General features: G+C 32.4%; 1 protein-coding gene across 2 annotated transcripts in view; it reads left to right on the top strand.

Moving 5' to 3' along the window:
- The first annotated feature begins 232 nt into the window (after positions 1–232).
- LOC136975771 (leucine-rich repeat protein soc-2 homolog) overlaps positions 233–23487 on the top strand; it is a 138244-nt gene continuing 114989 nt past the window's right edge. Inside the window, exon 1 of one of the 2 annotated variants that reach the window (XM_067270873.1) lies at positions 233–773. In XM_067270873.1, the coding sequence (XP_067126974.1) occupies positions 525–773 (249 nt within the window). In that variant the 5' untranslated portion in view covers positions 233–524. The remainder of the gene's footprint in view (positions 774–23487) is intronic. The other variant, XM_067270874.1, reaches the window with a different exon arrangement.

The raw sequence follows: 23487 nt of genomic DNA, 5'->3' as shown, positions 1-23487 counted from the left end.
GTGTGTCAAAGCCTCGGTTTCGTTACCGTAACCTCAGTCAGAGTATTGTGTGAGGATACGGCCTTCCCGTGCACCTGCTCTTAGTAGAGTTTTATTTATTTTTTTCCCGGTGCATTTTCCAATATCGTTGCCCTGTGTGTCGGCCGGTTGCAGTGCACCAGTCGGGAAGTGTGTACGCAGGAAAAGTTATCAAAGTGCAATAATAAGTGTTGGTCGCAGCCGTGGAAACGTGTGGCGCGGCCGTCGGGCGAAACGCATCCCGTTGCGCCGTTGCGTCTCGCACTTTTAAACAAACAAACAAAGTTGTGTAGTGTGGAAACCTCGCTTTGGTTCGGCTCCCGGTGTCCCGCACATGTGTAGACCTAGCGCGTATCGACGAGTACGGCCGAAGTTTGTCTATAACCTCGTACGCCCGCTGTCGATAGACGTCGCTGGCGCGCGCTTGCGACGAGGTTAAGGCCTACAGGTTGGCGTGTGTGTCTTCAGAAGCGCGGGAAATATCAAGTGTCCTATTGGGTGCCAACATGAGAAAGGCATCCAAGACTCGTAGCAGCGATGCCGCCTCCAGTTCTACGGCAGCCGAGAGGCTGGCCGACTATCGAGGCGAGAGCAGCTCGTCTATTGTGGCCGTTCCTCCTTCCAGTCCTCACGTTAGTCCTAGCTCAGCCGATGTCGAATCCTCCACTTTGGCCATGTCCACTTCGGTCAATCCTCGTGGAATCAATCCGTTGGATCAGCCGTCCACCAGCAAGGAATCCCGAGACGGTGCAAAGGTGAGTCTTTCCCTTCGCGTGCCGTCCACTCGCGTGACACCGTGCCGCTACGGAGCACGTTCCGTTATTGGGGCCGTCGCTTTACCACCGGTGCACGCGCGGTCACTTTGCACTTCGTAAACACTTGGCCCCATCGGCCCGTCTCCGTACGCTATCGATTGACCTCCGACTTCGCTCTCGTCTCGTCTTTCTTCCTCCAATCGTCCGGTAGCGGAAACTCCCTCCCCTCCTCCCGCTTTTTCTCCGCGTAACCTCAAACCTAATTCGAAACTGCAATTCCCCCAAAATTATACATCCACGCTCGTAAATTCCACATTCGGGAGTGTACGCACGGGTACTTACACCACTCTTTAACCCACATTTTAACTTTTCTACTCCATTATTTTCTACTCCATTATTTTCTACTTCTACTATCTAATACATCGATAGTTATTATTATATTATTTAACTAGTCGACTGTAATTAAAAGTTTCCACGTTTTAGCGCTACTTTCGTCGTTAAATCCTTCTTCCTCGTTTCTATTAACTTAGAAAAGTTTACGATAGTTGTAGGAACGTAACTTGTGTGAAAATATTCCAAATATTTTCATTATCGATATCGTTTGATTACTCGCTCGAGAGGTTGATAAGTCTTAAGTATAAATAAATTTACTTTCAATATTTAATATTTGTTCATAGTAGCATAAAAGTTTGTTTATTTCCCGAACGGCACTTTCATCTATCAGCTGTTTCACGCTGCAGGTAAGTGTCTCATACACTGGTGACGGGATGTTTGACGTTTCACGCCAAATGGGGGTTATTTTTTAATTGATTTAATATATTCTCATCGGTTTATTTATTGCAAGAAGATTCGTTAAGTTTTTAAAAGAGTGGATAATGAAAAGTAACCTAGAGCCTTTCCTAGGAAAGTAACTTACAGCGACAGAACAGTAAGAAAAATAAGCCGTATTTTCCCGAATATATAAGTAACATGCAAACCAGATACGCCATATCTTAGAAGAGACATTAATGGCCTTCGATGGAAGAATAGCAGTTAAAAAAGTTTCCCTTTTTGGTGAAACGAACTTAATCCGACGTGTATATTGGAAAACCATGCCTCAACCTTACGCACTTTCATTCTGTAGTCAATGGGCCGTGATACTATCTTTAAATAGACAAGTTTTCTAAAGCGTATTATTCCCACAGATGAATAATATATAATTTGGGAAAGGCCGAGAGGAGTTAAGTTTACGAAACTACAATATTTTTCATACGTGTTTCAGTTATTTATACTTAAGAAGCGAAAATATATAATGGATTACAACTATTTACAGCGCTCTTATATACACTTTCAACGTATCCCGTTTTAACAAGTTGCATCTTCTGATTAACGATTCCATTTAGTTTCTTTTATTTTTTTTCGATTTTCTGAAATATTTTATACGACATCCGCTTGTTCTCTCGTGGCCACACGATTTGTGCAATTAATTCTCTGCGACATTCTGCAAAGAAAATCGTATCGCATCCGCTGGTTACCCGCAATAAGTTACCGCAATTAAATTAATAGTTAAATAAGATTTATAAATTAAAAGATAATGCGAAACGAAAGAGGAAAACTGTCTTAAAAAAAGTGGAAAAAAGAATGAACCAATAACAGTAGCGTGTTTGCTTAGCAAACTTATTTTTTCGGGGATAATTAAATCAGTAAAACCTCTTGATCTAACTTATTAAGTTGAAGTTAGCCATCCGTTCGCACGTTACTCGTTACCGCTCCATATTTATCTTTTAGTAATTAATAAAACATTCTTTTATTAAATCGATGAAATTGTTGTATTAATAGTTGGAAAAGTTATATATATATATATATATTTTAAAGTTAAACGATTCCGTTTAGGAATTATACTGAAGCAGATTTAACCGATTCTTTCGCACTTTGACGAGTTGCTGCGGAAGGATAGAGCACCGAAGAATTCGGAAAAATCAATAATTTAAAGCGTCGAATTCAGATTATTCGAAGCTTTTTTTTTATTTATTTTTTTCCATCATCATCATCTTTTTAATTTCTGTACAAGCGGATGTATGTGTTTTAAATACAGAATCCATAAACCCTGGCAGTAAATTAGTGAAACCTAATTCGAATAGCGTGACCTTGCGACTATTTTGCTCCAAATTAACGTCGACTCGACGAGTGTGTAAAAATCTATCAAAAATAAATTTCGAAGTTATAATAAATGCAAACTTCTGTAATTTTAAAAAAGAAAATCTTTATCGCATTCTAATAATACTCGAAATTGAGCGACGTAGGCCTAATTTATACGTTTTTCTTCTGCGATTCGGATCCGCTGTAGATTAGACGGATGAAAATTCTCATCGGATCGTATCGAATTCTATTGTTTTTATTTATCGTATACGTACAATATCGTCGGGTTAAGTAATAAATGCAAAAATTTCTTCCTCGTTAACCTATCGCTAGCATCATACGACATTGCAGTTGACATTGAAAGTGCTCACGTGTGCATTCACTCGATCATTAATCCGGTCAGGTAAACTATACGATTGTTTAGGAAGAAATTTAATGCAATTATAAGTTTATATTTTAATAAGGTAATAAATCCGAAATCGAAAATTTATGCGGCAATGGCGCGAAACCCGAAAAAAAAATCCTGTTTCTAAGACCCTCTTTGGTTAATGTAACCCTTGGTGCCAAGATGGCGGCTCGTCTCTGATTCCAGCAAGGGAACAGTGGGACGCACGTTCTAACCTAACCTAACCTAACCTATTCTAATAATTTGGTTGTTAATGATTATGGTAATTTATTAGAATAGGTTAGGCTAGGTTAGAACGTGCGTCCCACTGTTTCCTTGCTGGAATCAGAGACGAGCCGCCATCTTGGCACCAAGGGTTACATTAGCCCAATTGTTTAAACATTTAAGAGTAATTAAAGATTCGATAGAGAGTTTTTCATCTTTTCTATCGGTGATTTTCGATTAATGATATTCAAATAATTGTTTGAAGTTCAATACTTCGAAGCTTAAAGATATGTTTCGTGTAACAAAGAAAGCATAAACTCATTTTCAAGAGGAATTTCCTCTGAAAATTGGCATAATTTTACCTGCATAGATTGCATAAGCCGTCTATTTTTACTACTATAATGTAGATACGATGCATCTTGTCGTATACATAAAATAAGACAATTTATATTTACAATATTATCTTATTTTTTCTATTGTTAGTTTGTAGTTAATTATGTCTTCTGATTTCATCTTCATTTAAAAACTATTGAAGTAAAATCTTAAAGTGTATAATTGAATTTATATTAATAATTAGAGAGTAACAAAGGCAACATTAGATTTTCGGCACTTATTTTATTCTGTTTAATTAGACCCAGAAGTGATAAGGGTAAATTACAAATCGTTTTAAAACATCTTATAGAGCTATAGAATTACAACTTTTGCTTTGGAAATTGGATGAAAACCATTCAAGAACGGAGGAAAGGGATTGTAAGAATATACAACTAAGTAAATATTATAAAACAGCGAAGCGAAAACGTAACGTAATTTTCTCAGCATCATTTGAAATGAACAACGCACTTTTGCATAAGTCGAAATATCAAATATAATTATGGCAGAATTGCGAGAACTAAACGAATTAACTTTAAAGTTTGGATATTGCTCTGTGTGACGCGCAATATTCTCTTGTTTGGGGAAATGCTCACACGTAGTGGCGCGTTATGGCTTCGTGGGGCCCTTGCGAGTTTAAACTAGGGGTTTCACGTTTCACCTACAGTGTTGCCTTCGGACATTTCTCTTCGGGGGATTTTTTTTTGTTTTTTTGAGGAAATAGTTTCTTATAAAAGATTGGTTTTGGGCCTCGCTGTTAAAGCGGGCCCCAGACAATTTGCTCTTCTTGCACCACCGTCACGCGTGTCATCTCTCTCTCTAAGCTAATTCTTCTTCTGCTTTGCAACGGATCGTAAATATTTTCAACCTTATTTTCTTAATAAATTAAAAACGTAAGCATATATATATTCGATATAATTCTTACTCAATGCAGAAATACTACGGCTTCATTCGTAACTTAAATTTCCACAGGCGATTGTTAACGTTTCTCGATCTCTAGTTTCATCTATTGAGTAACAATGGTAAATGGCTTAATGCTGAAGTTTCTATCCGTAAAAAAAAGTTATTTTATGTCAAAAATTTTAAAATATAGGACCTATAGTAAAAAGACGTGTTTAATTATAAAACATTCGAAAAGCTATGCCGTAAAATTACGAAAGAAAAACTCCTGCTTAAAGTAAACGTTCGAGAGTTACCTGAGAAACTGGACAAGTTAAAATACTAAATATAATTTCATCTGACCGATAAAAATAAAGAAGTATACATGAAATATTAATGATATTCTCTGTCTCCGATGAGTAATTGCTCCGCATGTAAAAATACGCTTAGCAAAATGTAAATTAGCAACTGTCTACAAAGACGACAAATTTGATAGAATATTACTTTAAAAAATCTTCAAATTATTTAAATATATTTAATTTAAAGAGTTTTAAAAGGGGGGCCGACGATAAAAATCGTTACAAAACGTTCGAAACATTTAAACATTTCCTCGAGTTACGATGTTTTAAACTAAAAATACAAACACGTAAGTAACTTTTCTCAATCGACCCTACTTACAACATACGAGATTTTCTAAAATTGATTTAAATATTTCCACTTTACGAAAGGGAAGAAAAGATCAAATAAACGTTAGATCATATTATTTTATAGCATTAAAAAGTATAAAGAATCGTCGCGTAATTAAAAGAGCGTAGTCAATTAGGTTAATGTTACCCTTGGTGCCAAGATGGCGACTCGTCTCTGATTCCAGCAAGGAAACAGTGGGACGCACGTTCTAACCTAACCTATTCTAATAATTTGGTTGCTAATAATTATAGTAATTTATTAGAATAGGTTAGGTTAGAACGTGCGTCCCACTGTTTCCTTGCTAGAATCAGAGACGAGTCGCCATCTTGGCACCAAGGGTAACATTAACCATTAAGTATACTCTTAATATGTGCAGTAATAATTGGAAAATGTAAAAAGTTACTTAAATAAATTCTTCGAAACGACTCATTTTTTTAAAAAATTAGTTTAGACAAATATTACTTACCTCTCTGGTTTTGATGCATGGAAGATTGTTCGACATCCTACCTATTATCCTAATTTTTCTGGTAGATTATATTATCGAAATTTTGTTAGAAAATATGTGCAATTTTCAATATCGAGGTCGTTATGAAGTAAAAATAACGATATACCATGTACTACGTCTTTAAAATCAATGCTATCTCCAATTCTCGAAGCTTGTATAACTCTACATTGTTTGAAGATGCGTATATTTTGATATAAAGACACAGGTATTTTTTTTCCTGTTAATAATTATAAAGAAATCTTCGAGATTTTTACATCTGCATTATTTTATTTCAAATTGAAGGGAGAAATTTGTCAATTCCCGAGATAATCTTTAATAGAAAAAAGAAATACATCCTGGTGAAAACGACGTATTCATTTTTTAATACGCGTGTATCCTTACGAAGCTTCTTCCTTTATCTGTGTTCCTTTCTCTGAAAATGATTTTTTATTATGAAAATCATTTCTTAATATATATAATTTTCGGAAGAAAAAGTCAGCAAGATTTAAAAGAATACGCGACTCCTTTACGATTTCTTAGAAACGTTGCTATATTTTTCTTGGAAGATTTCTTTTTTTGGAAGGGTTTAGGAATTATTCTCGTGTTATTTAAGAAGTTTAACATCTTTATTGTTCTTATAAAGACGTAGTTTTGTTCGAATCAAAGACTTTTATTAGCCATTTTATAATTATTATGACGTAAAATACTGCACCGATTTCGGTTTCCTTCAATTTGGACTTAATATGGATGCTTACTCCCAGTTAAGTTGATAATGCGAATGCAGAAGTCAGAATGTGTGATTGAGGAAATATATTTATTTAAAAAAAAGGCGAAAAAGATGATGTTCGTTAATGGTATAATCGTATTTATTTCGCATTTCATAAGTTATATAATTAGCAAAATATAGCAATGCGAAGCATTGTTCCATCTACTTCGTTATCTTCGTATTCAGCATGGAAAATTGTAGTTGTAAAAAAAAGTGTTGCTTTATTTAAATCTTGAAGTAATTGGAATATTTTCGATGCATTTTGTTTTGCATTAAATTTAGCTGGTTATTCTTCACGCCAGTTATATTTTGCACCATCAACAGTCGAGGAATTTTTAAGAGAAAGAAGCGCGAATAACCGTTAATTTTAAGCGCAGAATCGTAATATTGGTCCGAGAAAATCATCTCTTGGAAGCCATATTATTTAAATAACAAAGAATAACATTCTTTTTGCCTAGCCTTATCTATTTTGATTTTTTCTTATCGTTATTTCCTTCCTTTTAAAATTCTGTCTAATCTCCGCGAGTTAGCGAGAAGATATCAACTAACAATTGTTATTTTAAGAAAATAAAAATACAAAAGTTAACTAAAGATATCGATTTTTCAAAGGATTAGACGAAATTTTTGCACCGTGGTATTAATCCGCAGCAGAATTTTGGACCGAAATTAAAACTGCACCGCTCGAAACCACGATAAATAATAATAATAATAATAATAATAATAGATACAGTACAGCGCGACCTTCGTAATAAAGGGATTTGCTTCTGGTGTAGAGGGAAAAGGAAAGTCGGTGGCGCGGATCGATTAGCGGGAAATTGGAAGGGGGTAGTTTGTACAGGTTCCTTAAGCGATTGTATAGCGACAAATTTCAACTAGTTGGCACGACGACGATGAGCGATGTTAGAGCAGCTGCTCCGTCGGATCGGCCTTGGCCACACACCTGCCGTCTGCAACCATGGTGTCAGTGGCGCCCTTCATCTCGTCTTCTTCGTGTCGCAACTGGGATTCGCATCTGGCGGAAATCGTAACGTTTTCGTAGACGACTGTGCATCTTTGCAGCTGTCCACAAGGACGGAGAAAGTGCAACACTCGACCTCCGACTCGCTCCAGACGGTACACTGCCACTTCCACCGCAGGATGACACGCTTGATGACAGGATTAGCAATGCATCTTTAAGAATCTCCGCTTTCCTCGTCCGTTTCCAAATTAAATAAGTTGCAAAAGGGGAATTTCGTTTCTACGCACCTTTACGGAAGGAGACGCTCGAATTGTTTTTTGTTGTACCGTACATTTATGCAAATATTTCGGGTATCTTCCAAACAAAAAACAATCTGCAGAACGCCGAATGATCAATTTAAGCTCTAGTTAAAGTTAGGATTCAAAGAGGAGGAGGAGGATCCGCTTGGTTAATATCATTCGAATTTAAACAAATGCGTGCAATTGCAACAACAGCAAAACCAAAACCCATGCAACAACGCGATTACTAAAACGAATACGCTTCGTACTACCGTTAGATTTATTGAATTATTCATCGAAAATATATTTACGATTACGTAGAATTTAAAAATGGCGCATTTATAACATTCGATGGGTAATTAATACTTTATTACGAAGGAGAACCGTTAAGTTTTTTTCTTCCGCTCGGCAATGGCGGACGATGCCCGTTTCGATTCATTATCGAAGCCAATCAATGAAATCTTTTTAATAAGCGATTTTTTATTTATTTAAATTTTTTTTATAAAAAATTCATTAACTATTTTGCGCCGTATTAATTACGATATACAGTACGAAATAATTTATATTATTTTTTTATTTTCTTTTTTTTGCGTCATTCCCGTGATTCCATCTGGTAGCTAGTTGTAGTATTAAATGCGATGCCGGAGACGTAAAATTCGACACCCTAACCAATTTTAAAATTTAACATAAAATAAGATTCGCACCCCCCCAAAAAAACTGAATATTCTAATCTAAAAAAAAGGTCGGTTCGATAGATGTTTATATTTATAATATGTCGCATTTATATATAGTCCACGCTTCTTCTTCTTTTTTTAATGCAGTATTTATGTGTAGGGAATGCTACTTTTTCTCGATTGAATAAGTCGGAATTTTCAGATTGCTTTGAATAAAAACGTATCGTTTCTTTATTATAATCTCAGGAAGCGTCTATAAGTTGATTTTCATCAAAATCAATTCAGTCGATTTTATTTAATAAAATGGTTGGGCTAGCATAACCGTATTGATCCTTCAGAAATATACAAATCGTGATACAAAATGTTAAATCTGGAGTACTCCGAAAATAGGTACGGAATCTATAAAGATACGCGGAACTTCTGCAGCTTCCCCCCCGTCCAATCTCTTCCTTAAAAAAATTAATTAGTATTCGTATTAAAATAATGATATTTTATTTATATTATAAAACCGGCGATAAAGAAAATACAATAAATCTCGATCTCACGTGGTCTAAACTGAAACTAGGCGACCCCCCTCTCGGTTTCTTACTGCTTAGTGTTGTAAATTTGGCCCGAAATCTCACGATAAAATACTCACACGCGAGAGTAAAACAGCTCTCCTAGTTAGACGTCACTAAAAATACGTAGACCAAGTGACAATGTTAAATCTCAAAAGCAGATGTTTAGAGTCATAATTAGGAACATACGTATTGCTCGGTTCTAAAACTCGCTCCACCACACGCAAAGAAGAAAAACAAACAAAACAATAGCCTGTCCGGCATCTCTTCCTTCTTTTCGTAACGTAGAAAGCCAAACTTCGGACCAAAGCTGCGAACGACCAAGATTTAAAACCCTGCAAACTGTGCCCACGTCGATAAGATAAAACCGGGTTAAGACGCACAAAGTGCTTTGCTCAAATCTTCTAGAGAATTTCTAATTTCTCGTTATATTTCACGAAGAAAAAATTCTTACTCCATCGGAAGGATAATATAACGAACGTCTCTGTTTTAACGGTGGCGCGTTATAGCTTCACGGGGCCCAAGCAGATTCGAATAAGTGGGCCCCGCGTACGGTGTCGACTTTTCTTCGGGGTATCCTCGTTCGTTTTTATTTATTTTTTGACGCGACCTCTGACCCCGTGGTGACGATAAATTTAAATTTCGATATTCTCACTACAGTAATGAGTTTATACAAGTTTATTTTGGTATAAGCCCGTAGGATAACGCGCCAATGCGTTATAGTACCATCTTGCACGGATACAAAGGTTTAGTCTTCATTTTTGTGCACTAATTCCCTATAAATAGACCGATTTATTAATTGTATTTTTTCTCCACTCGTTAATATAAAAAGAATTTTTCGGAGTAAAACTTAATTCACAAATTTACATTTATTTTCTATCGGGAAATTCGCACGTTAGTCGCACTTTATAGGCTAGCAAAACATGGGGGAAACCTATTGTGATTCGAATGTTTTGATTTAGTTGTTATAACGGGTTTAAAAACAACTTTGGAAAATTCTGGATTTTTTTATTGATTGGTAGCACTTTCGTGATGCATCCTGCCCGCTTTGGAAAATATAACTGGTTGTGTTTGCTTTATTTCTTTTATTTTTTTGATTTGATAACGATACAAAATATATTCTCGAGTTTTCTTTCCCGAAAACGTTTTTTTATCTTAAATATTTAAACATCTTTAACGTGGCAAATTCTATGCTAACATCTTAAATTTCGTTCTGCAGCATGACCATGATTATTTTAATGTATTAAGATTTCCATTGTAGATTTCGTGTACGTTAAACTGATGTAATGTATACAAATCGGCATCGTCGTGTTTAACACAGGGAGATTGATAAGATTTCTTAGATTATTTAAAACTAATCAAAAGTTATACGTTCAAATTCGTGTTTAAGTGATATAAATTTATATTTTACGATACAAAAGATGATCATTTTCTAAAGTAAAACGCTAGTAGCAAATAAAATGGAGGTCAGATTCGTGCCTCCTACCTTAGGGTCTTTAGCCTGACTTTACTAGAAATATACGCGATCGGTAACATTGCTCTTTATAATGATTTTGTTGTTGGTTTTTCTTTTAATATTGACTGTAAATTCTATATATAAATCGTTAGCTAGGTTAATGTTCTTATAGTCTACACAATACACAACGTATTTGAATGGCATTTTTACTTTGTTACGATTGTTTGAATTAATTTCCATACAGTGGAAAACTTCATGCAAGATGGAAATTCAAAGTAGCAAAACAAATTTCCGTTTTTATTCTTATTAAATAATGTCTTCTCTAATGGAAACAATAGTTATTTTTAAAGTTGCAACAGCATCCATTCATTTACATTCCAATATAGTCATTTAGTAACCATTCGAATTCGTAGATTCTAGTTGCATTCGCTTGTTATTTTATATAATGGAGAAATTATTATTATTATTATTTCTTGTGGAAAGAGCCTCATAATTTTCGAAATTAATCTTCGATTGGCTTTTTTGTTCTATTAATATTAATCAAAACGATTATCCTTGAAAGCCGCTCATTGGATTACAACTCTATGGTATATGCAAAACAATAAAATCAATTATTAACCCGAAATTTGTGAAGCAGGTTAAATGCAGAAGAAAAGAAATCGATAACTAATTAACAAGTTAAAATTTATAAAATAACACAAAAGTTATTCGTCTTAAGTAAGAGTCCGTTTTTATAGTTACTGTACTGTACATGTGGGCATTAATAGCCGTGAACACCGAAAAGAACAAACACTTACTTCTACATTTAATACAGTAAAACCTGTTCAAGACGGAAAAATATTCGGTAGCTCGAGATTCCGCTTTACACAGGTTTTACTGTATATAATTTACATAGGCTATGCGTAATGACAATGTTTATACAGTAAAACCTGGATTTAACGGACACTCCCTCGTTAAATCGTGATTTTTTTTTTACTGTAATTAAGCATTAGAACATAAAAATTACCAACCGTTTTGTCGTTTTATCAGCCTCAAACTGTTTAATAATTTTTTAAAATATTATACAAGTTTTCAAAGGAAGAATATTTATTATCGTTTAACGTTTGGGTTATAAAATATCGTGGCAGGGGTTCAATCCATTTGCCTATAACAGACAATAAGTTTGTATGAAGGTCAAAAAATAGGACGTTGATATAACCAATTGAAAACAGTTAGTGTTCGAGATTCGTCCGATTGTCTGTACGACCGCAGATCAATAACGATCTAATGAGAAGCCCAAGTGGATTCAAATTTTATATTCTAATTAAATACGGTGTAATGAAACTTTGCAGTTTATATCGAAGATGCTAGAGGAGTTATTTAACCCGTCTGGCTAATAAATAGGCTACTTTCAATCTAAACGTATACGAGTAATGGACTGTAATTGATTTCAAAACGGTTTAAAAAGTAAATACAGTAAAACCTGTGTAAGCCGGAATCGCAAGGTACAGTACCGAATATTTTTTCTGGTGTTTAATCGCAGAATTTTTTCCGTTTAGGCAGGTTTTCGTTCTATTCAGGTTCCGTTTTGGACAGGTTTTTACAGTATCTATATCCGTATAATAAACTGTAAAGAGCAAAAATGCACGATCTGCATAGTTTACTGTTGCATTTAATATATAATGGCTTATTTTTTTTAAATGAGAACGATAAATAATCATTTAAATCCGTGATATGATTTAATTTACAATTGATGAAACACATTACTTATAAAATTCAACCAATCATAAGATTTTAAAGTGTCTAATGGTTAAAATTTACAGTTAACTATTGGGAATGTTTTCAAATTTTAAACAGTCCTATTTAATTATAATTAAAATTAACATATCAATCAGCAAAACCTGAAATATTTTTTTGCTAAGTATAATTTAAGTTATTCTAAATTGTTTAAGCTTTTCATGTTATAGTAAAAACACCATTGAAAAATGTAACAAAGCCAACTGTGGTTTAACAAGGAAATATACAACGAAACCCGTGTAAGCCGGAATCACAAGCAGTTCCGGTTTAGCAGGTTTCCGTCTTGGACAGGTTTTACTGTATTAATTTCAATACAGTAAATATTATAAAATAATACAATTAATTTATCTTGGATAAAATTAAAACAATACATCAGATGGAAAAGTTGACGGAGTCTTTCAGATATTTAGGGTCACTGACGTAACGGAAGAAGAAGAGTTTGCGATAGGAATCCTGGCATTTCTAAGTCCTAATGACGTTTTATAGGGCCTTAAATATTAGGCCTTAAGGGTCCTCTGAAGTATATTTTGGAGTGCCTTAAAAATATCGTTACTCTATGGTTAGAATAACGCATTCTTTACTTCAGTTGTAAAGGAGGTTTCAATAAATTCATTTTGAAGATTTTCTTATAAATATTTTCTATTTTTTAAGATTTAATCTTAACTTTTATAGTCGCGATCGTTGATTAACTCTATTTTTACTTAGAATTTTATGAGATACATCTAACATAAGAATGAATTATATCGGCTTTGATTGATGATCGTAAATATATATACTTAAATGATGTAATCTATGGGATTAATGAGGAAAAATTGTATCTGATTACTACTGAAAAGAAACAGAATTTAAAAATCAATATATGCAACAAAATAGAGACTTATATTTTATTTAGTTGTCAATAAAAAGGTATGTACATCTATGCCAATAATTCACTTATTTTTAAATGATGGACGGATAACTGATTTAAAGGTTAGTTAAATCTGTCATCGTAACGGTAAATATTTTTAATTTTGACTATTTATTCGGGTTAAAAAAACCGATTATTTCCATATTGTGATATTTGTATTTCGAATATGGAAAAGGTAAAACATGAATATCTTCTGTGATTCAAGAGAAATGTCAATTTAATTGAATACACTTTTCAAGGTTCAGTGGCGCGTTATAACTTCGTGGGGCACAGGCGAATTTGAATTAGGGAGCCCCGTGTACAGTGTCGAATATTCTCATAAAAGACTAGTTTGAGGCCCTCTGTTAGTGGGGTCCCCAAGCAATTGTCTTTTTTTTCCTATAGGATAACATGCCACTGTCACGGTATTTTCAGATTTCTATCAGAAATAAGTTATTTTTATTCTGCTTTAAAGATGACTTCGAGAAATTTCAAAATTTCTTGAAAATTATTCTCTCCTAATAAGTATTTCACGAAGCCGATCGTTTAATTCAGATTTTACGTGAAAAATTACATACCTTTTCCAATGCATTTCTAATATTAAATCTTTCAACTAATTACTAAACCCTGATACAAAAGGTACGATGTTCCTTCTCTTTTCATATTTATGTTTTATGCATATGTATCTACTTAATTGTCTTTCAGGTATTAAGACTTACGAGTTGTTAAGTACTGAAATTCTGATAAAGTATCTTCACAAGATTTAATGTTAAAATCGTTTGATTTCGAAGTTATGTCTATTGAATTTTTTTAGAATTATACCGTAGAAACTTTGCAGAGTTTCTCAACCGCATTCGATGGATAACGTTGATCAACCGCTGCTACATAAATAGGTATGCGCATTCTTTTCTAAAATCACAATTTCAGTGCTAACGTGTTAAAAATTCCGAAAAAATGATATTCGTTTTTATTTACAATTCAAGATACTTTGTCATTTAATCGAATTTTTCGACACGACCTTCGAGATATTTTCATGTAATGATTATCTTTAGGTTTTATCTATTCATACTCTTAAGTGCGCTCTGAATTTTAATACAGGCCACATAAATTATAACTTAACAAGTTTGTTAGAGAGAAATAAATCTAAAGTATTTTTCTATCCGGTAGACACTTTATAATAGAATTTAAAAGTTAAGTTTATATTGTGGTAATTCAAGCAATATGTTTATATATATATAACCCAGTATTTTATACAAATTTTATTAAATTATGCGTGGAAATCGATGAATTTCCTCCTTTTCTATTCACCTACTCGTATACTTTTGTAGTAGGAATTGGATGATTTCTGACTAATTTCGACTAAAATATGTAGCTTTCGGGTGGAAATCTTTTCAAGATCATTCTGTAAAGGTTTCTAACGGGGGATAGTAGTTCATGGAAGTTTATTTACATTTTCAATGAGGACATTTTAGGTGATTCTATTGCCAAACATCCCGCCTCTTCACTCGATGACTAAGTTGTTTTCTACGGTCGCAGGGTGGAGAGGGAAATAATTGTCCGCTATATTTATAAGCCAAAAAAAAATAATAATAATAAAAAAATAAAGTTTAATCGTAGATAAACCGCAAAATTATTAAATAAGAAAATTTTCTATATATTAATATTCAACAATGTATAAAAATAAAAGTATTGATTTCGATTCCGACGTCACGTACTGCCATCTGGTAATGAAGAGCGGAACCTTCTTATCGATTATAAAGTATTTATCCAATTATTTAGAAACAATCTCGAGTCGAATATTAATTAATCCGAATGTTAAAATATATATGAAATTATTATAATAATTTTTTTTTTGTTTATTTTAATCGTTTAGCGTAATAAAACCTGTCTGAAACGGAAACCTGCCTAACAGCGATTTTCTATGCTTAAACCTGTTTAAGACGGAAGCCTGCTAAACCTGTACCATGCGATACAGGTTTACTGTAATTAGTTTTTTAAAATAAATTTTTAAGAATAAATTCTCTAATTTACTCTTTCAATACGGCCAGGCTATTTAAAATATTAATTAAATATAAATAATTATTTATCAGTCGAATTGTATACCTCACATGTATATATTTTACCTTTGAAATTTTCTTTTTTATGCATTTAAAATCTTCTAAAATATGCTCAGAAGTGTGTATAACTTCTTTTTGTCCTTGAGAATTACTATTTCTTTCAAGCATAGTAAATGAGAAATCTATTCTACCACTATCTTACAACTAGATTTAAATACTTAAATAAGGTAAAACCTGTTTAAGACGTAAATTCGCCTAAATGAAAAAAAAAACAATTCTGTACCGCGCCATTCCGGGTTACGCAGGTTTTTACTGTATTAAAAGTTATGGCATAGTTTATAGGCTTGTAGATTTTCTTAAAAATTCAGCGAGAATAGGTTCCGTATACAGTAAAAACCTGCGTAAAACGGAATATTGCGAGGTACCGAATATATTTTCCGGTTTGGCATGCTTCCGTCTTAAACAGGTTTTTAAAAAACACAGAAAATTGTTCCGTTCCGAAGAATTTTATCCGTTTAGGCAGGTTTCTGTTTTATTCGGGTTCCGTTTTAGACAGGTTTCATTGCAATATTCATTTTATATCTTAATTTATGTGAGAAAAAAAACTGCTTATTAATTAATTACGATGTGTTTTAATATTTTTGATTGGATAGCTTCTAGTTGTGATTGTTATTGTCAGTGGCGCCGACTGGAGCCGTTACGGTTTACTAAGTTTATAAATAAATTTTCATTGATTTGTAAATAGTATCAAGGCGAAATTATTGCAATAAATGGATTTAAGTTATATTGTGAGATTACATTAGTATTTTAGCATACACACAAGAAAAATTTGGCAATAATTTGTTAATAAGATAGTTTTACGTCGTTAATTGCGCTATTTAAAGGTTGTTAAGATAATTAATACAGTAAAACCTGCACAAACCGGAAAAAATATTCGGTTCTCTGAAATTCCGGTTTACGCAGGTTTTTCTGTACTATATTGCCTCTTTACATCACTTAAATATAAGAAATTGAAGGGTTTTTGCGATTACATATATGCCTTTAAAATACTCTTTTCTATGGTGTTGAGTTAGTTAATAATTTAGAAAAAAAAGCTCATTGTTTAATAAATCTCTCTTATAATTGATAATTATCATTTAAAATACAGTAAAACGTGTGTAAATCAGAATCGCAATGTACCGTCTTGAACAGGTTTTTTTCGTCTTTTTTAAACAGAAAATTGCTCCGTTCCAAAGAATTTTCTCCATTTTGGACAGATTTTACTGTAATTTTTAACTTCAGCAGATGCTAATTCTAAAAATATTTAAGATTTGCCCGAATTTAAACATGAATTAGCCATAAATTTATAAAAATATCGCTGTTGTGTTCGTATAAACTGACAGAAATGGTCTACGAGGAGGGAAGAAGCTCAAGATGACAAGCCAGAAATAGTACTCTTTTATTATGCTATACCTTAACATCATAACTTAAATTCAGTGATAATTAGCGTTATAGTGAAATATTTGTGTAAAAATATTATAATTCAGTTTAATTTTGGACTCAGTTCTGGGTCTAAAATTAAAATGGTCCTGTCGAGGGGGCCGGACAGGCTCTAGTATGACCAGGACTAGTGGCCACTCTCCACGATCCTATTTGTGAAATCATAATTTAAAAACTGGTATTAAATATATATATATATATATATATATTTATTTAGGTATTTAAAAATAAAATCATGCACTCCATTGAAGTCTAAACGGTTCATTGTGTAATTACTTAATTGAAACATCACTATTAATATATTGAAATTTAATGCTGAGTGTATTAAATTCAATACGATTTGCTTTTTATTACAGTGTACATTGTATTGATATCCATTATTTGGCTATATTTTTATGGGAAACTAACCTCCATTTAGGGAACCATTTTGTTACAAACGTGAAGAAAACCTGGGAAACTCCACGTGGCTCGTTGGATGGTTTCATCAACACGTGGTCGAGTGATTTCATCCTCACTGTTCGGTTGTTTCATTCGCTCAGCTACTAGTGTGCATAAATATACGAAAAAGTTTATTATTATTTAAAAAAAAATTACGCTTATTTAGTATTTCTTTCGAACTGAATTATAAGGCAATAATTTCATTTATTCCATTGCATGAATAGGTATGAATAATTAATTTGGGCTTTATAAAATATATAAACTTGGTAAATAGTTATTTATCCTCAATGTTAAATATATAAGACAAAGTTATATTCGTTAAAAATAAAACATTTTCTCACGTTTAATTGGCAATTAAATTGTTTCGCAAGAAATCCTTAAAATTAAATCTTTTGTAAACATAATGAAAAATGCAAATTTATATTTGGTTCACGCAACGAATTTTTAAGTACTTCTTCTGCAACAACGTTTCTAAAATGGTTTTCAATGAAATATTCCGCAAAAAACTAATCATTAATGATAAACTCATCGAAAAAAACTCTAGTATTTTGCATAAAATAATCAGAATATTTGCAAATGATAAATACAATAGTGTACAGTACATGTTACACGCTTTAATTTTCATATTTTTAAACTATAGACGGAATTTTTTCTTTTATTCTTATTGAATATTTGAATTAATTATTCCTACCTTTATCATTTATAATTTATAATTAAAATCTATCAATATAATCGCGTAAGAATCAATTTGATTTTTGGACACAATGCTTTAATGCATCTTCAGAATATTAGGCCTATTACCGAGTTTGCAAAAATAAAAATAAATAAATTAAAAAAAAAAAAACTATTCTTTAGCCTTATATAAACGAATAGCAATATTAAAAATAAAAATTTCAATAATAATTTATTTAAAAAATATCTAGAGACAAGTTGCGTAACTTTCCCGGCAAGTATCAAAATTGCGTATGGCGCCATCTGTTATGAGTTTTATTAAGAATATTTTTTCCCTTTTTTTTGTTTGTTTTCTAGTAATTAAAAGGGTGGAGTGTTCTCCTAATTGTCACTTAATATAATTGTATTGTCATCTTGAATATTGAAGCTGATATCACTTTGTTACAGCGATTTGTGAGCAATATTGTGGTTGGCTAAAGCAGGGTGGTCCAACTTTTTTTCAGTTGGGGCCAAAGTACACTTTTAATAATCATTATTTGTATATTTGCTTTCTAATATTTGATAGGAAAGAAAATCTGATAGGTTGATACACGATATTTTTTATATTGACAGTCAGTGGAAGATTTATCAGGAAGCAAAACAAAAAAATAATAATAATAATAAAGACTGCTTGGGGCCCGCGTTGAAAGGGGCCCCCGCAGGGAGCCTTGCCTTTATCTTTTAAAAAATGTTCTCGTTAGTTTGTAAACAATGATAAACTATGTAATAAACTGTACAATAACGATAAATGCGTTTAATTCTTCCTTCGATTTCTGTCTTTCTCCTGCTTCTTTTTGTTTTGTTTTTTAGTTGCAAGGGGCCCCGAAAAACGTAAAGTGCTCGGAGCCCCTTCGAAGGTAAATCCGGAAACGATGATGGTGTAAATGGCTTAAATATACAATTTTCAGCGTAGTATATAACTCATACAGTCTTGTGGCACGTAAATATCACGTATACTTGAAGCTTAATAACTCCTGTGCCTTTTGTCAAAAATTTCTGAAATTTGGCAGGCAGGTTTAGCAGGGCCGGATTTACATAAGGGCATTTGGGGCCTGTGCCCAGGGCCCCCACAAAACTAAAAAAAATTATGTGTAAACATAATTTTTTTTTTCTATTACCGCGACAGCCTAGTGTGGCCTAATCATGAGGGCAACAGGCAGAGAAAACCAAACCCGGAAAAAAACCTATTAAACATCGGAAAATTTCGGGAAAAATTTCACAGGTATTTTTCAGTTAAATTAAAATAATTAGTTTTACACAATAAAATATATGTATGTTTACAACAACCTTATTTTAAAATGAAATTTACAACTTCCTAGTTCAAATCTAATTGAAAGTACAGTATTTTGTGTAAATTTTCTAAATCATCAAATTTGCCTACTCTTAAAGGGGGGACCCCCACCGAATTTGTGCTCAGGGCCACTGGATTGGTAAATTCGGCCCTGAGGTTTAGTATATTAGAGGGATTGATGCTATTAAATTTAATGGTCAAAGGTCAGGTGGGAGATTGTGACTCACGTGTCATATCTCGAGTGCCGTCGTATTTTGATGAAGATTTCGCTCATTATTATCATTTACAATTTTCTATAAAACTCACCGTACCTTCAAAATTAAGCGTTATGCCATTTTATAATAATTTATAATATAAAAAGTTTTAAAAAAATATAACAACAGATGGCGCCACACACAATCTTAAGTTTTCTTGCCGGGAAAGTTACTCAACTCGTTGCTAGATTTATTTATTTTTTTCACTAAGAATTGGGTTTTGTAAGCTTTTTTAGCGTTAATTATATGGAAATGTGATAAGTATTTGATAATTATTTACTGAATATTGAAAATAATATGTAATTGGTATACAGTATTTGATATTTATTTTTTTAAAGAAGTTCTTAGATGTTTGAAGTAAATTAAATAAAATTTGAAAGTTTGAATTCATACACGAGGATATTTTTGATATTTTAAAGTGTAATTGAAGTTAAAACTCTGTATTAAAATTTCATGCGCTCGCTATCTATATTTATTTAACCATAATAGTGTACTAGTTGTGATATCTTACATTAGATGTAGTGATTTTACAATATATGTGGGCCATTAGTAGCTAAAGTTTCTGCTAATAAGACAAAATAGCATACCAAAACGATAACCCTTCGTTCTCATCGTAGAAAAATTTACATAACATAAATACTTTTATAATAATTTTTCTTTAAACCTTTGCTTAATAACGTTAATTCCAAATTATTTAAATTTGTTCAAATCTTTAAATTAAGTTTCAAATTTGTTCTTTATCGTTGTAATTAATTAATTTCTCTGTATTAACTTACAATTTTTAAACTTTTATTATCCTTTCTAAGATGATAAACCTCTGACAAAATCATTAAAAAATTTATTGGTCTTAGGGTCCTCTCTTTTTACTTTCCAGCCTGTTATATATAACTGAGGGTTATAAAGTTTAAATGACCACCAAGATTTTTACATTTTTCGACTCTGGAGCTTTGAAACGTCGAGATATACAAAAAAAAATCTGGGTGTTTTTCTGTATTAGAGTGTGTGGGGCAGGATTTTGTTTACTTACTTTAAAGCTTAATAACTCCTTTTCCTTTTGTCGAAATTTCCTAAAATTTTACAGGAAGGTTTCTGTATTAGAGGGATTGATGCTGTTAAATTTTGGTGGGTAAAGGTCAAGGAGATGGAGAGATAGAGGGGAAATCATGCGTCATATCTCTAGGGTGGTCGGACTAAATGACAATTATCCTCGCTATTAACATTTACAATTTTTTTTATCATCTCAGACTCATCCCTGCCCTCAAAATTTTTGCCATTTTATAAAATTTAAGAATATAAAACGTTTTGTATTCTTAAATTGCACACAATTTTAGATTTCTTTGCCGGGAAAGTTACGCAACTCGTTGCTGTATTTTTTAAATTGTTTATACGCTATGTCCATTCAAAATCCTTATAGGACTTTGCAACAACGATTAAAATAAGTTATATTACTTCGTAAGCATAATGCAACTTAAAAATAATTAACGATAGGCTATACTGAATTAATTTTACGAATTCAGCTGTCGTACGTAGGTCCTATTATATTAGGTAGTTTTGAAGGTTTTTAATGTATGACTCATAATAATAATCGGTTTTGATCATTAATTAATAATCTATAGATAAATATGAAATTATTAGTGCAAAGAAATAACGAATATAATATTTAGTAATCCTACGAGCGAAAATTTTTAATTAGCGCTGAATCAACAAAATCTCAAAAATCAATGTTATGTCTCCAGACCTGAAGTTCTTTTCATTTGAAAACTGTTGATCAATACCGAAAAATGCAATGGAATTATAATTTAAATTATCTCACAGTCAAATTACTGTATAAATTAATACATTAAAATATTCTTCTATTCTTCAAACTTTTTATTTATAATTACGGATGTAACGAATAGGGGAAAATATATAACATCACAGGAGTTATTAAGCTTAAAAGTGGGTTAACGAAATCGTGCCTCCCCCACACATAAACATTTATAAAAGCAGCAAAAACTCCATACTTCATAGTAATCTATTATTGCTGCGTTATTCAGACATTAATTATACCTAATTCGAGAAAAGAAGGATCAGTTCAATGAAGTCTTAACGTGTAAAATATACATCTATTGGGGAAAAGAGGCATTTGACTCATCGAATAAAAAATTATACAAATTATAATCGTATAACAGTGCTTGAGATATGTAACCTTACACACTCGAACCATGGGAGCATTATAGCTTCATGGGCCCAGACAAATTTGAATTGGGGGGCTTTGTGTACAGTTAATTAATTTTCTCTTAATTTTAATATTAATTGTTAGAATTGTGTTAAAAATAAATACGGGCCTACAATTATTTAAGATCAAGAGAGAAAAAATAATAACAATTCTGCTTAAATATAATTTAAAATGGGCTATTACAACTTATTAAATTTAAAATTGAAAATACAATAGTACGGGATGAAATCTTATCTGTGTCTTCACAATCATTAACTAATCATCGTTGAAATAACATTTTATTTCGTATTTACTTTATGGAAAACTGAAAATCGATTTTTCACGTCGATATGATTTTCGTAGAAAGTATCATTACAAATACGAAAACTTGCTTTTCTTTTATGCGAATTTTAACAGCTTAGTCGTGAACAGTGTCATTTTTATCGTCTATAAATCAATAATGACACAATATAATTTTCTGTCTTATAAAATATTAACTGTATTGCTTTATATCTTAGTGAAATATATCATTTACAAAGAGTTCTTCCACGATTTACTATTAGGATACATAGTAATTTCTATTTTTACTTATAGCTTTACGGTCTATATTTGGTTGTGTTTATAGGGTTTCGGGATGGGGAGGATGATGGAAGTGGGCATCAATCATGCCCACTTCCATCATTCCTAGAACATGATTAAAATGCATTGTCATCGGATTTACACACGTCTTCAAAATTTCATCCTTTTATCTTAATTAGAAGTGGGCAAGATTTGAGTTATAAGCAAGTTAAATGAGAACATTTAAAAAAAAAAAAAAAAAAAAAAAAAAACATAATAGCTTATATACAAGTGACAATTGGTTGTAGCCTCGAGGAAAAGTATTTTATTAATATAATAATTTGATATAATACTGCACTGTGTTAAAAATGTAATAATCGAATACAGAAGTGATTTTGAATTACTGTACAAGGCCCAGGCAAATTTCAGTTAGGAGGCCTCGTGTACAGTACAGTTAGACTTTAGACATTTTTCTTGAGGGAGAAATGTTTTGGGAAAATATTTTCTTATAAAAGATTGGTTTGGGGCCTCCTGTTGGTGGGGCCCCCGGGCGATTTCTCTTTTTGTCCATGTGTATTTATTCTTTAAGGTGTCCATCATGCCCAATGTTATCTTTTGGGGAGCTTCAATAAAAATATAATTCAATAGTTTAATTTTTAATTCACAGTAGGCCCTCTCGGTCGTAGTTGTTTTCTTGGTTTAATAAGTAATTTCATCATTCACTAACAATATATCATTTTATACGAATATGTTATACATAAAATTAATGTAGAAATTTAAAGTAATAAAGGTAATCAAGTAATCCAAATTGTATCTAAGTTATAACTTAAAATACTTGAAATATATACCGGAAATATCGGGAGAAAACGTTTAAAAGAAATACTGTAGCAACGAATTGCATAACTTTCCCGGCGAGAGTTAAAATTGTGTGAGGCGCCATCTGTTATTTTATTATATTATTAATTATTATAAAATGGCATAAAGCTTAATTTTGAGGATAGAGCTGAGTTTTATAAGAAGTTGTAAATGATAATAACCAGCAAAATCTTTATTAGATCCGACTCCACTCGAGATGTGACACTTAATTACTATTTCTCACCCCTTGACCAATAACCACCAAAATTTAATAGAATTTCTGCCGAAATTTTACTGTTCCTTGGGCAGTGGCGAGTTATACCTTTACGGTACCCAGGCGAATTTGAATTGTACAGTATTGACTTCAGACATTTTT

The sequence above is a fragment of the Centruroides vittatus genome, unplaced genomic scaffold (assembly GCF_030686945.1).
Source record: "Centruroides vittatus isolate TY-2023 unplaced genomic scaffold, ASM3068694v2 contig_388, whole genome shotgun sequence".
In the NCBI taxonomy this organism is placed as follows: Eukaryota; Metazoa; Arthropoda; class Arachnida; order Scorpiones; family Buthidae; genus Centruroides; species Centruroides vittatus.
This window is presented reverse-complemented; position numbering and strand designations above follow the sequence as displayed.